The sequence below is a fragment of the Tyto alba genome, unplaced genomic scaffold (assembly GCF_018691265.1).
Source record: "Tyto alba isolate M040663 unplaced genomic scaffold, T.alba_DEE_v4.0 Super-Scaffold_7, whole genome shotgun sequence".
NCBI classification, from domain to species: Eukaryota; Metazoa; Chordata; class Aves; order Strigiformes; family Tytonidae; genus Tyto; species Tyto alba.
The window spans coordinates 26,069,273-26,085,950 of record NW_024881328.1 but is presented as its reverse complement, the minus strand read 5'-3'; the positions used below and the strand labels follow the sequence as shown (position 1 = coordinate 26,085,950).

Here is a 16,678-nt window from a genome sequence, read left to right as displayed (position 1 = left end):
GTTCTTGTTGCTGGCTGGCCTCTGTGACACAGTCAGCGTTTGGACCCTGTCCATAGAAGCGGAGACTCTGCAGCCTGTGCCATCCGCAGCACACATCAGCGCTAAATTACATGGACTTGACACAGTCCGTGGCCTGTGTCCTGTTCACAGGGCACCACTGTCTTGCGTGGGGGTTCCCAGCTGCCCTCCTCCATTTGGCATTGTCTCTGTGGCAGAACTTTGTGTGTCAGGTGAGAAAAAAAAAAAAAGAGTACGGTGTCCCCTAGTAGGTAGATCTATTGCTAGGTGCCTCCCAGCTATGTGGGTTTCTTTTTGTGAGCAGTTACGGAAGGGTAGCACAGTTGTACTGTACACCGTGAGACAGAAGAAATGGAAACATTTAACAACAGCGAAAGGTCGCCTCTTCTTCTGGGCATGAGGCTGTTTAGCTGAGCAGAATTAAGGCTGTTTCAGCAGGCACTTCTTAATGATCTCTAATGAAATCTTGTGATAATGTGTGGGCATTGGTTGTTTTTAAAGTTTTATAAACTTGATATACTTTTTTTTTTTAGTTATAGAAAAATGAAAAGCTTGTTTCTCTGAAGAGTAAGGGCAGAATCAGGCGGTGCTGTTCAGCTGGGAATTACATTAATTCCTGACAAATAGTGCCAGGGAGTGGGGAGCCCTCCAACCTCACCCGTGAGGACCTCTAGGTGGAGCTCCGAGGCCAGGGTTTTGTCAGGATGCTCTGGGTGGGAAATGCACTCTCCCACCAGGCATCTCCATCTCAGCTCCTGGTGACTAAATTGGCATCCAGCACGGAGAAAGCAGATCCCTGCTGCTGCAACAGCCACCAGGAAGCCTGCGAGGCCTCAGCCATAAACTGCTTTGACTGTGGTTCTCAAAACATAATTTCAGGATCCTTTTAGCAGTCAGCATAGAGATGCAACTGTCTGTGGGAGGTTACCCGGGATTTTCAAGCCAAGCTCATTTCATTGCCCACACTCCTGGTAACAAACTGAGCAAGCAATTCCACGTGCAGGGCTGGACACATGTGCCCATGACACTGAACTCACCACACATCCCACCCCGCTTTGCTGGGGCTCTGCCTGAGAACAAAGTTCAAGTGTATTATCAGCTTGGGCTGCTCTCCCTTCCTGAGATAGGAAGACTGATCTTGTGAAAAAAGACACAAAAGAGAGAGTCAAAAGACTAGTAATAGCACAAGGCTTGCTCTTACTTTGTTAGTCTTGGGGGAACCATCTGAGTTAGTATGTGCCTTGTTTTTTCACTTGCAAAAAGGAAAATTCTTTGATGGTTAAGAAGGCACTGCTTTGTGCAGTTATTACACTCTATTCCTGATTTCTCCAGGACAGTCAGCAATATTGACTGCACCACAAATATAAACCAGTAGGTCTATTTTAGGTTGTTTTTAGGTAGGATTTACAGTAACATAGTAATTCCTAATCTGTAATGCAGTAGCTTCTAATGGCCCAACAGTGCTCCCACTGAATGCAGAAGGAAAATTCAACCAGGTTGAACAAGACAAACAACAGAAATCCAACAAAGCTTAAGTCAGTTGTTTCACTCCTGGGTCAGCCTTCTGCATATCTTAAGGTATGTTCCCATATATCTAAGTATGTATTTTCTGTCTCTAGTTAGACACTGAACATTTATAAGCCCAGTCCTGCAAGCCATACTTCTATATTTCAGACTCTCTCAAATATTCTGAAGACAAGCACTGAAGCAAGACTGATCCTGTGAGTTAAGGACATCACATGAGAGTAAACCACAGGATCAAGACCAGCCTTCATCATCAATGCCTTTGCCTAATGCAGTTCACATTGATACTTATTCGAAACAGTAAAAATGAACAAGTAAGCAATACAAAATTAAAATCCCATCTGGCGTGCTAATAACAAAACATATAAATGTGGGGCAAGGTATAATGAATGCAATTCATTTCCTCACATGAAAGAATGACCTCCATAACTCACTGGAGACTGTGCCAGTCATGAGTTATGGGTCATTCCTTTTCTGGTGAAAATAAATTTTACTGCACCATCATCTATAGCCATGTATTTCTTCTCTCTGTGTAAATTCAAAAAATGGGGAAATGTAATCCTCTGTTTTCTTACATTATGTTCAAAGCAGCTATCCCCTTACCGTAACATTGTTTTAAATTAAATGTTTTTCACTGTGAAATATGCTATATTTTCTCATACATTCAATGACTAGACTTTTGATTAAATAAAATGTTGTATTTATTTTTGAGATATTGCTACCGTTAATAAATTCCTTAATTGGCTTTCCTGCATTTGCAATACAGGTTGAATCCTTGAGTTTAATCAAAGCTTGTGTTATGCTAAAGAATATTTATTACAGCATCAAGTTTATATTATAAAACTTGTATTTTAAGTTGTTTTAACTTAGGCATGAATGTTTTCTCTGGATTGAAACTTGACACGTGACATGTTGTCTGTTACAACCTATTTTTTACTCCCTTTTTTAAAAACAGACCTTGATTATTATTTGGTATATTAGAGCAACGTTTAAAAAATAAAAATAGAAAACACTATTTTTTAGAAAATTTCCTCTGCCTGCGTAGCTGTTACTAAAACTAAAAAAAAAGCAATGCCACTAGAAATCAGGAGAATATCTTTTATAATATTCAAGTTACTCTGTACACCAGTGGATTCTACATGAAAGGAATCCTTCTTCCTCATATTTGATCATCTTTTCTGAAATGTAAACTCAAAGCACAATTATATATAGCTTTAGTAGCAAGTCCTGCAGTTCCTCAGTTCCCCCCTAAAATGCATTCCTGAGCACAAGGGGGGAGCTTGGCTCCCTGTACTGCCTAAATATTAACTGCAGCCACATTTCAGACGATGAAAACAGAGGCTATTTGGATTTGCATGTGCATTTATTTAAGTAGAATTTTTGGTCTTCAGGGTGAATAGCAGAATTTTCACATATATTGCAGCAATTGACTGGCATTTCTGAGTGGGCTGTAAGTTCCTACCAGGTAAGGACATCAAGTCCCACTGATATTCACTCTCTTTGTTTCACTCTTCTTGCCAGCGGGTGAAATTATGCCTCATTGAAAATCAGTGGAATTCAGGATTTCTTACACACTGTTAGTGCTCAGCCTTGGTTTGGTCCTCCAATATAAATGTATTTCATATTCTTTTTATATACTTTAATTTCATACTAACTAGATTGTGTGGCTAGTTGAGGAGTGTCATTGGAGACTGGCACTGTGGAAAGAAAAGTGTTAGATTTTCCAGCTCAGCCAGTCATTTTTGCAGGCAATATGCCCTTACGCTTCTGAAGAGTTGAAGAACCGGGTTGTTTCTGCCATAGGTAAGATGCACAGCTCCAAAGAGGTGGTGTCCCATGCAAGATCCAGCACCTCCTCCAGACAGGATCTGTTCAAGACGCTTGGTTAGAAATGACAGTAGTGTTTCTTTTCTGACATGAGGCAGTTCAGGCAGGAAAACTGCTATGGCAAGTATCCATGAGGAGAAGCATAGTGGCAAAAAAATGTTCCTAGGATCAGCTCCCCCATTCACATAGGTGTATCTGGTCTGAGCGGCTTGTGGGGAATTTCAGTACATCAGTTTTCAAAATTCTCTCCAAAATTCAAGTGAGTATCTGCAACAGAAATATGCCATCTGAGACAGTTCCTCTTTAAATCATGCTGCTTCATTTCATGTGTCCCAGATAACAAATCTCTTAATAGTTCATAACAGTTCCATAGAGTATATTTTAGCTGGTTTCTTTTATGGGTCTTTTGATTTAACATCTCAGCTATCTCTGACAGTAGGGATTGACTAAGATGGTCACCTCAGGATTGAATAAATCTGACTAAATACTTCTCTAAACAATAATTTCAAAATGGAATCAATTTTGGTTTGTATTTCTCTGATATGAAATTCCAGTTCCTGTCTTAGTGTGTAGTTATTGGTGTTTTCAGCTCTTTTTGCCTTTAGTGCCTTCTGGGTAGTGGAGAAATGACATGCTGGAAATGCAACAAAGAGATAATAACAGCTTACTCCAAGGATGTTATCTATTCTGCTAACCATCTAACATACAGCAGGGAATATAATATGACAATAGAGCATTTATCTTCTCCTTACTGAAACATTCATGATATCAAAACAAAATTGACTGTTGCTCAATGGACTATCATTACTTATCCCTTTTCCTACTGATAGTTACAGCTGCTATTTTTTTTTTTTTTTTCTGTTCTCAGACTGCAGGATTTCAGGAGATTCTAACTGAAATTGAAATTTTAGCTTTGATTGTGGGATGCTTATGTCATGACCTTGACCACAGGGGAACCAACAATGCCTTCCAAGCCAAGTAAGTTTTCTAATTCTTATTACTCTAATTTGTTTTTCTTCCACAGAAGAGCAAAAGGTGACCAGGATAAAGAATGAAGGATTAATTTCAGGCCTCCCAGGCCAAGGCCAAGTATTCTTATTCTTGTATGCAGTGAGGGACTATCCATCTTTATCATTCTCCATTCTTTTGGGTAATTGCTGGCTTGTCCTTTGTATCAGGCTGTTAAACTGACACCGCATATTGAAACGTGGTGCCAAAACTTGATGTTCTTTTCAGGCTCAGGTATTATTGATTCTGTTATTCAACCCAGGAAACACCGAAACTGTCTATCTGGGTGGTTCTTGCCAGCTGGAATGCGTGATGTTAAGCAAAACCTTGTTCAACTATTAAGAAAAGAAAATAGGTAAAACTGAAATAATGCTTTCACAAAAACTTTCACGCCAACATAGGGAAGCATACATAAAGTAATTCCTAGCTTATGAAGTATGAAACCATTGCCATCATGCTGGAGCTCTGATGTGTATCATCCACAGCTGGTGGCTGGAGTAGTTGCCTCACCACATATCCATCAGTTGTGGAGCACACAGGGTCCCTGCCTGTCAAAATGCCTCCTCCCTGGCCTGCCCCACATGCCAGAGCACACATAGCCTGTTCACAGACATGCTGCCGTGGGCAGGGGTGGGCTGGCCACCCCCTGCAATTGTCAGTACCCACCAGAACACAAAGCTGGATCTTGAAGGAAGATTCTTACATCACCTATGTGAAATCTTGCTCTCCAGACTGTTTTCAATTGCAAACATTAATTTTATTCTATTAAAAGTGCTTAGGACCTGATTCAGTAGCCCTGACTTGCATATGTTTTTATGTCCAGGCTGCTGCCCTCAGACACAGTGAGGTAGAAGCAGGTTTGTGGAAGGTTTGAGGATATTTCATTTTACTGTGCTGGTAAGGGAACTCCCTTGACCAAGATCAAATTCTTTACAAAATGTGTTCCCTGAGAACAGAGGCAGGAGAACACATCAGGAAATGCCCCTTGACAACATCAGGGACAAGCTGTGAAATAAAGCTGTTAAAGACTCTTCCAAATCCCATTTTGTTTTCTCAACTCCCCAGGTCCTCTACAGTCAAATATGAGAGCTTGAGGGTCTGCTGTCATGCAGATCCCGGCATGCATTTGCACCTTTGTCTGTTCTGTATTACTGCTAATCCTCCAGCATGATGGGGAGTGGTCAAATGGTTGTCCAAAGATATTTGAAAGGGTGATGTTGCATTAGCCTATCTTTTCCTACCTTTTGCAGAAATACTCTGCTGCAGTGTGCGTATGCACGGGCTGCTGCATTTCGGGGGGCAAGTTGCCTCAGTGAACATCACTCAAACTGATGTTTCTGATATTCGCTTAGCTGCCATTTCCTGAGCTATTGGTGTTGCTGTACAGTCTCAATGAAACAATGACACTGTCTGGATCTTCAATCACCATAGCAAGGAAAATCAATTGCAGTGCTCAAAGACAGAGCTCATGGTGCAAAGGTTACCAAGCACTGCTAGATGTCTTTTTGCAGCTGAGTCTTGAAGAGAATCAAAAAACACGAGACAAATGGGAAGGAAGCTCAGGTGATTGATGTTTATGTTCCTAATTTACAAAAATGAGACCTAAGATTTACATCCTGACCATTTTAAGCTCTGATTAAGTTAACCACTTCTCTACTGTAACATTATACAACAGTATCTCTTGTGCAGAGGTATGGCTGAGTTAAAGGTAGAGGCTTTAGTATTAGACTGCTATCACTTGTTGTTTGACAACAGACTACAAAGAGGAGGCTACCATTTTACGACTCCATAAAGAAATTGCTGAAGACATTTAACAAAACATTACCACTCATGTATAAAACATCTCTGAAAACAGAAGCTATAGTTTTCATAACAGCAGCTATGATTTATTCCTCTAACCTGACATAAATTTAAGCATCACATTTTCCTATTTTATCTTCAGTGTTTAATACTGCTGTTCTGTGTGATGAAAGTTCAAGAGGTATATGATGGAGGCAATATCACAGTTGTCTGAAATGGCTCTGTTATATATCTCAACACCATGTTCTCTGGGGATGATGTTTCCCGGACATCCTTCTCTCTAATATAGCTGATTCTGATAATTAAATATCAGTATGGTGCAGTTTTATAGTATATGCTCCTAGGAGACTCTTTCTGTTTGTCTCTAGCATAATCTCTTACTCTCATTTCTTTGGAAAGAAAACCTATCTTGTCGCTTTAGGCAGGGTCCCAGAAGTGAAATAATAATGAAAAGTATTCTGACAATTCAGCCCCTTTCTCTGCATCTCCCAACAATTCACAATTTTATAATTGTATTCCGTAGATTTTTTGTTCTTTAAACTTATAACACCCACCTGCTCTGCGCTTTTTGAAGCTACTTTTTAGACAATAAACATGATGAGAAAATACATTTAGAAGAGATGCTAAACTTTACTTTTATATTCACTGCTCTCACTTGTGGTTTTTTGTTTACCTTGGTATTTTACATACAGACAGAACTTCATTGTATTTGCAGCTGGTTTTTTGTTGTTGTGTTTTGGGTTTTTTTAAAGAGTTTGTAATCACCCATTGTAAGCCACTGTGTTTATATCTATTAAGAATTAAAACCAGAAAGTAGTAGCAGAACAGCCCCAGCTCAAGGACGTCACTGTTTGTCTTTACTACACAGTGGTGCACCTGTGCTGTTGCATCACTGGGGCACTTTGCATTACAAAATTTCGTGTAGTTCCAGGAAAATCTTTAGTTAGCTGATGATATTTAGTCTGGAACATAAATGCCTTAGTATTTTGATCTCATCAACTGTCTTAAGTGTGGTTGCTGAAATGGAGAGAGCAAGTGTGGCTACGTGCCTTTGTTACTAAATTGCTTCTGAAACCTGCCTCGTAAGCAGACAAGCAGTACTTGTTGACTCCCCATGTTCTCTTTCAGGAGTGGATCAGCCTTAGCTCAGCTCTACGGCACCTCTGCTACCTTGGAGCACCACCATTTCAATCATGCTGTCATGATTCTCCAAAGTGAGGTACAAAAGCATTACTATTAATCTCACTGTAAACTGTTGGGGAGTTTCAGCTGGAGAAAGGAAATACCATACACAGTACCTTCTCAATGCCCTCTCCTTGAGGAATTATTTATTGGTTACCACAAAGGTCACAACTAGCACAAAATTAAACAACTACAAATGCTGATCGTAGAGCCCAGAGATTATATTTGTCTCAATCAGCTAGGGGCAAGGAGAACATATCCTAATCATATTGTCAGCTTTTCTCAGTCTTACATATATCGTGCTCAATGGTTTATAGGTAGGCGAAACAAGCTCTTACCTTTCCCCACGAGTGTTGTATTCAGAGTATCACAGTCATCCTTTACTGAACCAATTTAATTTCTTTGACAGTCTTTCTGTAATCAGTATTTTTATGGTGGTTTTGCATAATTTTACTAAATGAATTTTTTTTAAATTAATATCAGTGATATCATGCTGTCCAAAGTACACTAGTTGCTTTGCAGATATATATAAAGACATAGTTTTTGCCTAGAATATCTTATGTGTAACAGTATGCAGCATGCACCACCCTAGAGATGTAGTAAGTGAGAGAAGTAGAAGAATGGACATACAATCCTTACAAAACAATGGATGTATTTTCTTAATTTACACAGATAGATTGTTACAAAACACATTCGGTATATATAAAATCAAAAATGTTGTTCATGCAGCACAATTGGAGACCATCTGATGATCTGCAGTAACTTTTGAAGAGCATCTGGGAATGTCCTGTGATCACAGACAAATGGGAACAGGGTGATGACTTTACCTCTGTGTACAGTGCCACAGAGATTAGTCATGGGACTGTGGCTTTAGTGTTCAGTTTCTCTACATTATATTAAAAAAGTAGACATAGGAAAGGAGAACACAAGCATGAGATTTAAACAGCTCAATCTGCTTAGCCTAGCCTAGTTTATCTAAAAGGTGATACTAGAAATTAAATGACTCCTTAAACTACCAGGGAAAGGCATAAGAAAAAGCAGCATTTAAAAGTTAAACAGACTGGTTCAGAATAGGGAAAAGGGAAAGGGGTTTTGGGGGGTTTTGGCATTTTTTGCTAAACCAATAAGACTGTTCAGCCTCTGGAACTATCTTTCCTGGGAAATTGATTTCTCTAGTTCCTGAAATCTTCATCATGACTGAATGTCCCTCTGAAGACAGGCTCAAGACATGGACAACTCTGTGACAGTTTATAGATCATCAGTCTAGATGCTTTTCTTTATCTTTTCCAGCTCAAAAACCAAGAAACATATGAAAAAAAAAATTTTTTTCCCTTGGAATCTACTCCAGCTTCTTTCAGATATGTAAAATACTACGTGAAATGCAAGCCCATTTTACAAAGGGACCTTTCTGCTCTCAAATATCAATATTAAATAATATGTTTCTTTTCATTCTGACCATAGAGCACCTTTCAAATTCTAAATCCATGATTCCTTAAAAAGTAGCCTATTGGATCTACAAAGGGCATTTAAAGTGCATGAAGTTGCAGTTCTTTAGCCTACACAGTCAATGCCCTTTATACACTGTAAGACAAGGCAGTAATGGGCAGAGTGAGCAAATGGGCTGTTTTGAATGAAAAATATATTTAGTGTCTTTGCTCAGTTTGTGTGCCTGCAAACAGCAGCACAGATAAATCTATTAGGTGCACAACTCAAGAGCTGCAATGCACAGCTCCCCAAAACATTTAATGAGGAAAAATTGAGATGTATACATAGTTTTTCCCCATAAATTGAGTTTGTGAAGGGTCAGAGCAAAGAGTAAATTTTTCCTCAAGAGGCTATAATTTCAGCAGAGTTTAGAAAAACATACCAGGTGCTTGATTATAATAGTCAACTCTTCCACCCTAATGTAATCTCAGCAGTATTAACATTATTATTTTGTCATAGTTTTGCCATGAATCAGAAAAGGCCTCTGTTACAGGGAAACAGTAGACTAGAGAGTCAGAAAACCTTTTAAAAACCTATATTGATTGCTAGCCCTTTACCTCTTTTATCTCTTTCATTATAGGGTCACAACATCTTTGCTAACTTGTCCTCTAAGGACTACAGTGACCTTATGCAGCTTCTAAAGCAATCGATATTGGCAACAGACCTCACCCTGTATTTTGAGTAAGTATTGGCATTTCTTGTATTTGACAAATGAAAATTCGAAGAACTTACTCTAATGACCTATTAAATACCAATAAGGATATATAATATGAGAAATTAGTGTTTAGCTGTGGTTGAAGAGATTTAGTCTAATCCTTAGTACATCTTAGACTAATAGAAATATCTCGTGTCCAAGTAATTTTTGCTTTAATGTGTAACATGTCTGTATCAACAAAAAGCAAGTGCATTCCTATGCTTGTACTTCAGAGCAATCCCAGGAATCAGTTACAGCTCAGTCCTGTAATTCTGTCCCTTCCATGATCATTTCTTCAGGCACATAGAAAATCAATGACATTTTAGAATTCTTTTCCACCATTTCAGAGTTTCTACACATGTATGCTAAGAAATATTATATTTAGTTACAGACTCAGTTGCAGAAGCAATGAAAGCATATACATTGCTGCTTTGAAGACAAATTATGCCAATTTGCCTCAGATGAAAATAGGTCTTAAAAAGCTTGAGAGAAGTATAATAGGATCTCTCTCATCCAGTTTTCTTCCTTTTCCTTGCTTGCAAATCAAATCTCTAAGCAGACTTCAACTGTTTTTCAAATACTGTTCATTATTACCAAGCTCTTCCCAGTGAGAATGTGTGGGAGCATGAGTGCAGAGTTGTGGTCCCACCATCACACTGCACTTTTGACATCCCCCTCTCCAGCCCATGCCTGTGGCTGATTTACAGGGAGAAGTGCTGTTGGATGTGCAGTTTCAGCATACTACCTTTCCAGTCTTGACAACAACTCATCCTTAGGAATTTTTGTTTGATGTCCATTGTTATCCTATCCCATATAGTGCTAGATGGCATTTAGCAAAGTTTTTCCTAGGGTGGTATATCTGGATTCCACCCCTCCTTTCTGCTGATGGTTGATACCAAACCAAGTTTTCAGGAAACTTCAGGAAAAGTCTTTACCCTGAAATTGTTCAACTATCTATATCAGCATTGTATCTTTAACTGTTAGTTGTAAAAATACTAACTGGGATGCTGCACTGTTTGTTCTGTCTTTTTTTTTTTTTTCTCAATATTTGGTTACTGTGCCAAGGGCTGTACTACAGTACTGGCAGTAGACACACTGATACTGTTTCCTGCAAGTCTATTCTCAGAGAAGTGGTATTAATAAAGGGTTTTAGTGAACAGTTTTATTATAAATAACTTCTAAATACTAGCCCATGAAGGAAACGTCTGCTTGTCAACGTGAAAATCCTGAGCAGGACAAATAAACCCTTTTAGGCGTACTCTTTTTGAAGCTGTCTGTTAGGATTTCTTGTTACCTGGGAGGCTGGTATGACAGGGGAACTTGCTGACAGGTTTGAGTGAGACACAAGGACCACAGGGATGTGTCGATACAGGTTCTCTTGTCTCACCACAAATAACAAGTGCTGCAGAAATGTTTTGTGCTGTCAAGGAAGGGGGTGAGCTGCAGGAGCGGAGAGGGCAGCTGCCCCAGCACAGCCCCATGTGCTCCCCCCGGCTGGGAGCCTGCTGCCCCTGGAAGACCCAGAGAGGGCCCATGGCAGTGCCTTGGGAGGGAACCCAGTCCAGACCCAGACGTGATGGAGTTCTCTTCCCTGCCTGCCTCAGGTTGAAAAACTACATGGTCAAGTTGTCTTTCTAATTTCAATACAGAGAAAAAACGTCCAAAAAGGGACATCAGCTGAATTTCAAGATTATTCTTCCTTGCTTGCATAATTGACTTTTATGTGCTACATGAATCAGAAAACTTTTAGCAAATGAGGCCTCTTAACTTATTTGCAGACTTCTAAGTAATATTTTCCTCTTGTGTTATTATGATTCATTAATCAGTTAGTAGTTACGCTACTTTACTTCCAAAAGTTCCTGAAAATCATTACCTGGAAACACTGACGATTTACACTTCTTAAAGCCACGCTATGTGAACAGATGTTTCTGCACAAATTCCTAACTTCTTTTTTCAGTTTGCTATGTCTTTGATATTTTTGTAGAGAAGGAAATTCTCAGATCAGTATTCTTAGAATGCCTAAACCTAATGATCACAAAGTCCGGCTGGCAAAACAGCAACAAAACTCCAGGCAGAGCGAGTCTTTATAACATTCTCAAGGCACTACTTTTCTACAAACAAACAAAAGGATGATTTTCAGTGGAAGATCAGATGGGAAATATACTTGATCTCAGTAGATAATTCTAGATAATGATGCTTATAGATCATGCAACAAGCAAATGCATGGAACCAAAATGAAGTTTATGGAAATTCACTCAAATAATGTCTTGAGCCACTGGGCTGTAGAGCAACTGGATTTGCTATATATATCAAGACAACTTTCCCTTCCAGGCAAAATACAACCAGAGCCAATGTTACTCATAGACATTGCAAAATTGTTATAATTATGTTTTTTTTCTGAAACCCTGACATATTATATTTGCTTAATAATAGCAAACCTCTTTGTTTTGGAATCCAGCCATAAGCAACCAGTAGGAAACACTAAACTGTTTCCTTATGCATTGCTGCTTTCCTCAGGTTGACTCCTTCCTGCACTAGAAATTCTCTGTGGCATTGAACTAGTACTTCTGCATCCATTTCAATGGATTTTGGAGAAAAAAATCTTATTTTAAAGTTTTCAGCTTAACATAAGGTCTTGCGACTCACATTTTCAGTTACTGTTTACAGATTTCTATATTTTAAATTTGAATGTTTGATGTTTCTGGGATGTCATCTTCCTGAGCCTTCAGCCTTAAACATTCTTGCCTGGTTTTGGTCCAGTAACACATAATTTTCCCAGAATATCCAATACTTCAAAATGAAATCATTACCAAATTTTACATTGGTAAACTGGGCACTGAAATACAGGGTGCAACAATCCACAGCTCTCTCTCTTAGTAAGCTATGTAGCTGTTGATGATCTGCTCAGGATTAGGCTAGTTTAAGGTTTATGTGCCAACTACTCTTGGCCATTAAAATTTTCATTTTTGCAGTATTTGTTTCCACTGAGGCTATGACGCTATGAGTTTATGTGAGAGAACTGAATTTTGATTTCCACACGTGTGACTTTGCATTGTCCTAGCAAATTCTGTAAAGTGAAACTCTTTTATATCTTATTGCACAAAACATAAGGGATTTGATATCATCACATAGTCCTTATATCTCCCTGTTCTAGTTGCTGCCATGAAATCCATTACAAAAAGGCTCTATAGTAGCAGTTACTGGTCATATAACACATGACAATCAGGGACCAGAATAATGCAACATGCTACATGTAAAATTCTGTCCATTGATCAACATCTCCTCGTCTGTAGAATCTGTACTGGCTGCCGTCAAATTGTGCTTTCAGTAATCACTGTTCAAAATTTCAGTCTAGCTGAAGTGAATGTAGAAAATACAAGATTTTGCAAGCTCTCTCCTGTTGGAGTATCTAACTACATTTCCTCTTGCCAAAAAGATAGCACAGTGTCCTGTGAGATAGGGTACTAGACTGTCACTCAGACCATAGGTATTTGCATTCCAGCTTTGTTGCCAATATGTTGTGTCACTCGGGGCAAGTTGCTCCATATTTTTGTACCTCAACTTCTGCTATATCTAGGACAGAATCTATTCACATTGTAGTCACTCTGCGTGCAATTAGAGCTGCTTGGAATCTCAGTGCCTTAAAAAATTATAGACTGTGGTGAGTCAGAATTTTAGTAAAGGCACCAAACAAGCATAAACATGTTCTGGTTCATGTTTTGTCCATCTTTGAGGACACAGGCAAGGTATTCCAGAAGACAAAGCATAGGATCAAGCAGGGAGACCTAGTTTACAGTCAATAAGAACTACTAACTTGAGATATCTGCTTCTGTTCTGAATTGCACACTCCTGAAAAACCCTTCAGCATACAGAAGTAAAAACCATTTTGCAAGGACAAGTAAAGAGAAGTGTGTACATATTTCAGGGGTGTTTCTATTGTCTGTCTGTCCACTGCTGTAGTTGAACATTTCATGCTTCCATGGAAGACTGAACATTCTGGTACCATTTATTTCCTTATCTGCGGAGACCATAAATACAATATTGCTTTTACTAGGCAACTCTGACATTGATAACAGACATTTATAGAACACGTTTGGAAATTAGTATGTTTCGCTTAAATGGACTGTCAACATAACGACTTTAACAATAATACATGAGGTGCAATGATTTTGTATCATCCAGACAACTGTGTTTCTACTGCAGTGCTGCCCTGGAAGTGTCTTATTTCCTTCTCTGATAATCTGTTTTGTTTCAGGAGAAGGACCGAGTTTTTTGAACTTGTCAGAAAAGGTGGTTATGATTGGAGTATAAAAAACCACCGAGAAATATTTCGGTGAGCACTACTATTTCTTGCTTTCTGGTTATTTCAAATGTAGTCCTATTTCTTTAAGGAACTTCATATATCATGGAGAGAAGACTTAAAGTAACAAGAGAAAGTAGCTTGTTTTAAAAATATGATCCATTATATGAAATATATGGTAAGATTTCTAAACATTACCAAACAGCAGGGATGTAATCAGTGTGACATCACCTTCTCCATTCCTATTTCTGCCTTCGCAGTCTGTCACGTTTTCTCCCCTTTCTCCCAGCCCCACTAGTTACTGCTCAGCCCTTCCACTCTTTCTCCAGAAAGTATCAATGTTCTGTCTCAGGACACAAAGGTCCTGCCTGCCCATTTCCCTGTTACTTTCTCCTCTCAGCTGTTTTCTGTTACTGGCCATGCTTCTCTCTCCTCTCCTAGTCTGTACCTGGGAATTTGCAGATACATAGTACTCTTCTAGCCCTCAGGAATGATCTGAGCATGCATCCTATTGAAAACCTCAGACATTGTGGGTGGTTTGAGTACACCACGCTTTTGAGACAATAAAATGTGTGCATTTGCATATGCGTGCCTGATTATGTCTCATTTTATCTGAAATTTCATTAAAATTCTGTTTCCTTTGGTCTTTTGACCAAAATATTGGCCATTTTCTATTTTCCATATCATTTCACCCATTTCTAATTTTAGATTCAGGCAATATATTTGATGCTTCATTTTCAGTGCCCTTGTTCTTCATTTAAACTTTCTTAGACTTTTATCTGCATCATGGTACTGTACATAAACGCTTTCTACAGCTGAATGGTTTCTTTCTCCTAATGCATATAAAACATGGTTGTAGCTAGGTATTAAACTACAGTGGAACAGTATAGCTCATAGTAAATCTTAAATTTTTATTGTAGATGAGCAGTAGAAACTGCTTAAACGGTGTCTGGGATGCCTCCTGTGATTATAGGTTCTCTTGCTACAGCAGTCACTTACAAATAGGCATATAAATTTATCCAGTTTGGAGGTGTTATTATGTAATAATATCCTTATTTATATCACGTGAAGCACATGCTTTCTAGTATATTACAGGTATTAACATAAGTAGTGTTAGAAGTATTGCAAAATTAGCAGTTATTCCTCTGCAATATCATTTCTTTTCTAGTGTGCTGTGCACAATACCAAAATTCATCATCTGATGACCTGCAACACATTAGGCTTCCTAGGCACAATTGTGATGTAAAAGCCATGCTGATGGCTGAGTTTTCAAACATGTCATTCTTTTCTGGAGGAAAAGAAGGTGCCAGCGCTGACATTTTATATATGTATTATTTATTTATGCATCCAGAGCAGAGTTGTTTAGAAATCCAACAAAGGTTGATTCAGCTTGTATTGTTCATTTCTGGTTTTCAGATCAATGCTAATGACAGCCTGTGACCTTGGAGCTGTGACCAAACCGTGGGAGATTTCAAGACAGGCAAGTCATGATTAATAGCAGGGCTGGGAGGAGGCGGGACTGGCGGGACAATATTCCCAGGGCCCTGGCTTACAAGGGACCAAAACTGGAATCAATTTACAGCGGTATTAATGCTGTAAAAAAAATAGCAGGGGGTTTCTGCAAGAAATAGTTTATTGCATAATCTTTCCATGTACACATGCTGGTGAGCAACATGTAGCTACCTGAAGAGATCTGGCTTTACAACCTCTCCTCTTATTAACCAAAAATGGATGGATTAAACAAAAAAAGTGTTAGCCACATGTAGCTGTGCTTACTCGTTTTGTCTCAAAGATTTCCCTGGCAGTGGCAGATTCTTCCCTAAATCAAAAATGCCAGTAGATGATCTGCAAACAATGATTAACATAAAATCTTCAGTATATATTATAAGAGAAATGTGTTCATTTTCTCAACAGTGATGGGAAAACCTGCAATTGTAGTATAGAGCCTTTTTTGACATCCTATACTTAGAAACAAAAATTCAGACTTCTGTTGCTGAGTAGGCTCTTTAGAAATACATATAAAACTTGGGTCCGGCACTGGCAAACAATTACAATGTGAGAAAGCAACCTGTCCCAAAAGTCTTGTCCTTTACCACATTATTTTCCCTCTTCTAGGCATCTTTCCTTACTTAGCATCCATCCTTAATATTTCCTGTATCCATGCTAATAATTCTCTCTCCTTTACTGAGGTCCAGAACAAGCTAGTAGAAGGCAGGCTGTGTGTAGGTTTGGAGGAATATACAGCATCAAAAAGCAAATAGGAAATGCATCAGCACAGCTGAGTATGGCTAAGCACCTGGAGGGAGTTTGATTGGCTTAACAGCAAAGTGATAGATAAAAAGATAGGGTGAAAAAAAGAAGCTAGACCAGAGAACTTGTGATGCAGGAGCAACCAGATATCTTGGATAAGGACAAGGAAGTAACAGGAGCTGAAAGGGACCTATAAAAATTATATGCATATTAAATCAGTAAAAAAGGCATTTGTGTGGCAAGGGCTTCAGCTCAGCTTGCACTTTTGTCAGATGAGTCTTTTTTGTTTTTATAAGCAGACTGTGACGATAGTCCTTCTAAGGCCAGAATATGGTCACCTCGCATGGAAATCGGGGAACTTCCTCATATCCTGCAGTGGGAAAATGATGTGCAGGATTTTTCAGTGCCACCTAGCCACTGCTGCAGTGTGTGCAATCCCTTCTTATTTTTTCTCTTTAACCCAGTTAGCTTCTTCATTTTCTTTGACAGCCAAAATGTCAGGTAGGGTCTGTTTTCCATGTTGTCAATCTTCATGCTAATGCATGAATTAGTGCTGAAGTCTCTGGGAAACTGTTTTTTTATCCTTACCA

The 16,678-nt window shown here is 38.9% G+C and overlaps 1 protein-coding gene across 1 annotated transcript in view; it reads left to right on the top strand.

Moving 5' to 3' along the window:
* Positions 1-16,678, top strand: part of PDE11A (phosphodiesterase 11A) — a 137,022-nt gene that overhangs the window by 97,364 nt on the left and 22,980 nt on the right. Inside the window, exons 13-17 of the mRNA XM_033010958.2 lie at positions 4,238-4,347; positions 7,306-7,396; positions 9,425-9,525; positions 13,794-13,871; positions 15,255-15,318. Coding sequence (XP_032866849.2) covers positions 4,238-4,347; positions 7,306-7,396; positions 9,425-9,525; positions 13,794-13,871; positions 15,255-15,318 — 444 coding nt within the window. The remainder of the gene's footprint in view (positions 1-4,237; positions 4,348-7,305; positions 7,397-9,424; positions 9,526-13,793; positions 13,872-15,254; positions 15,319-16,678) is intronic.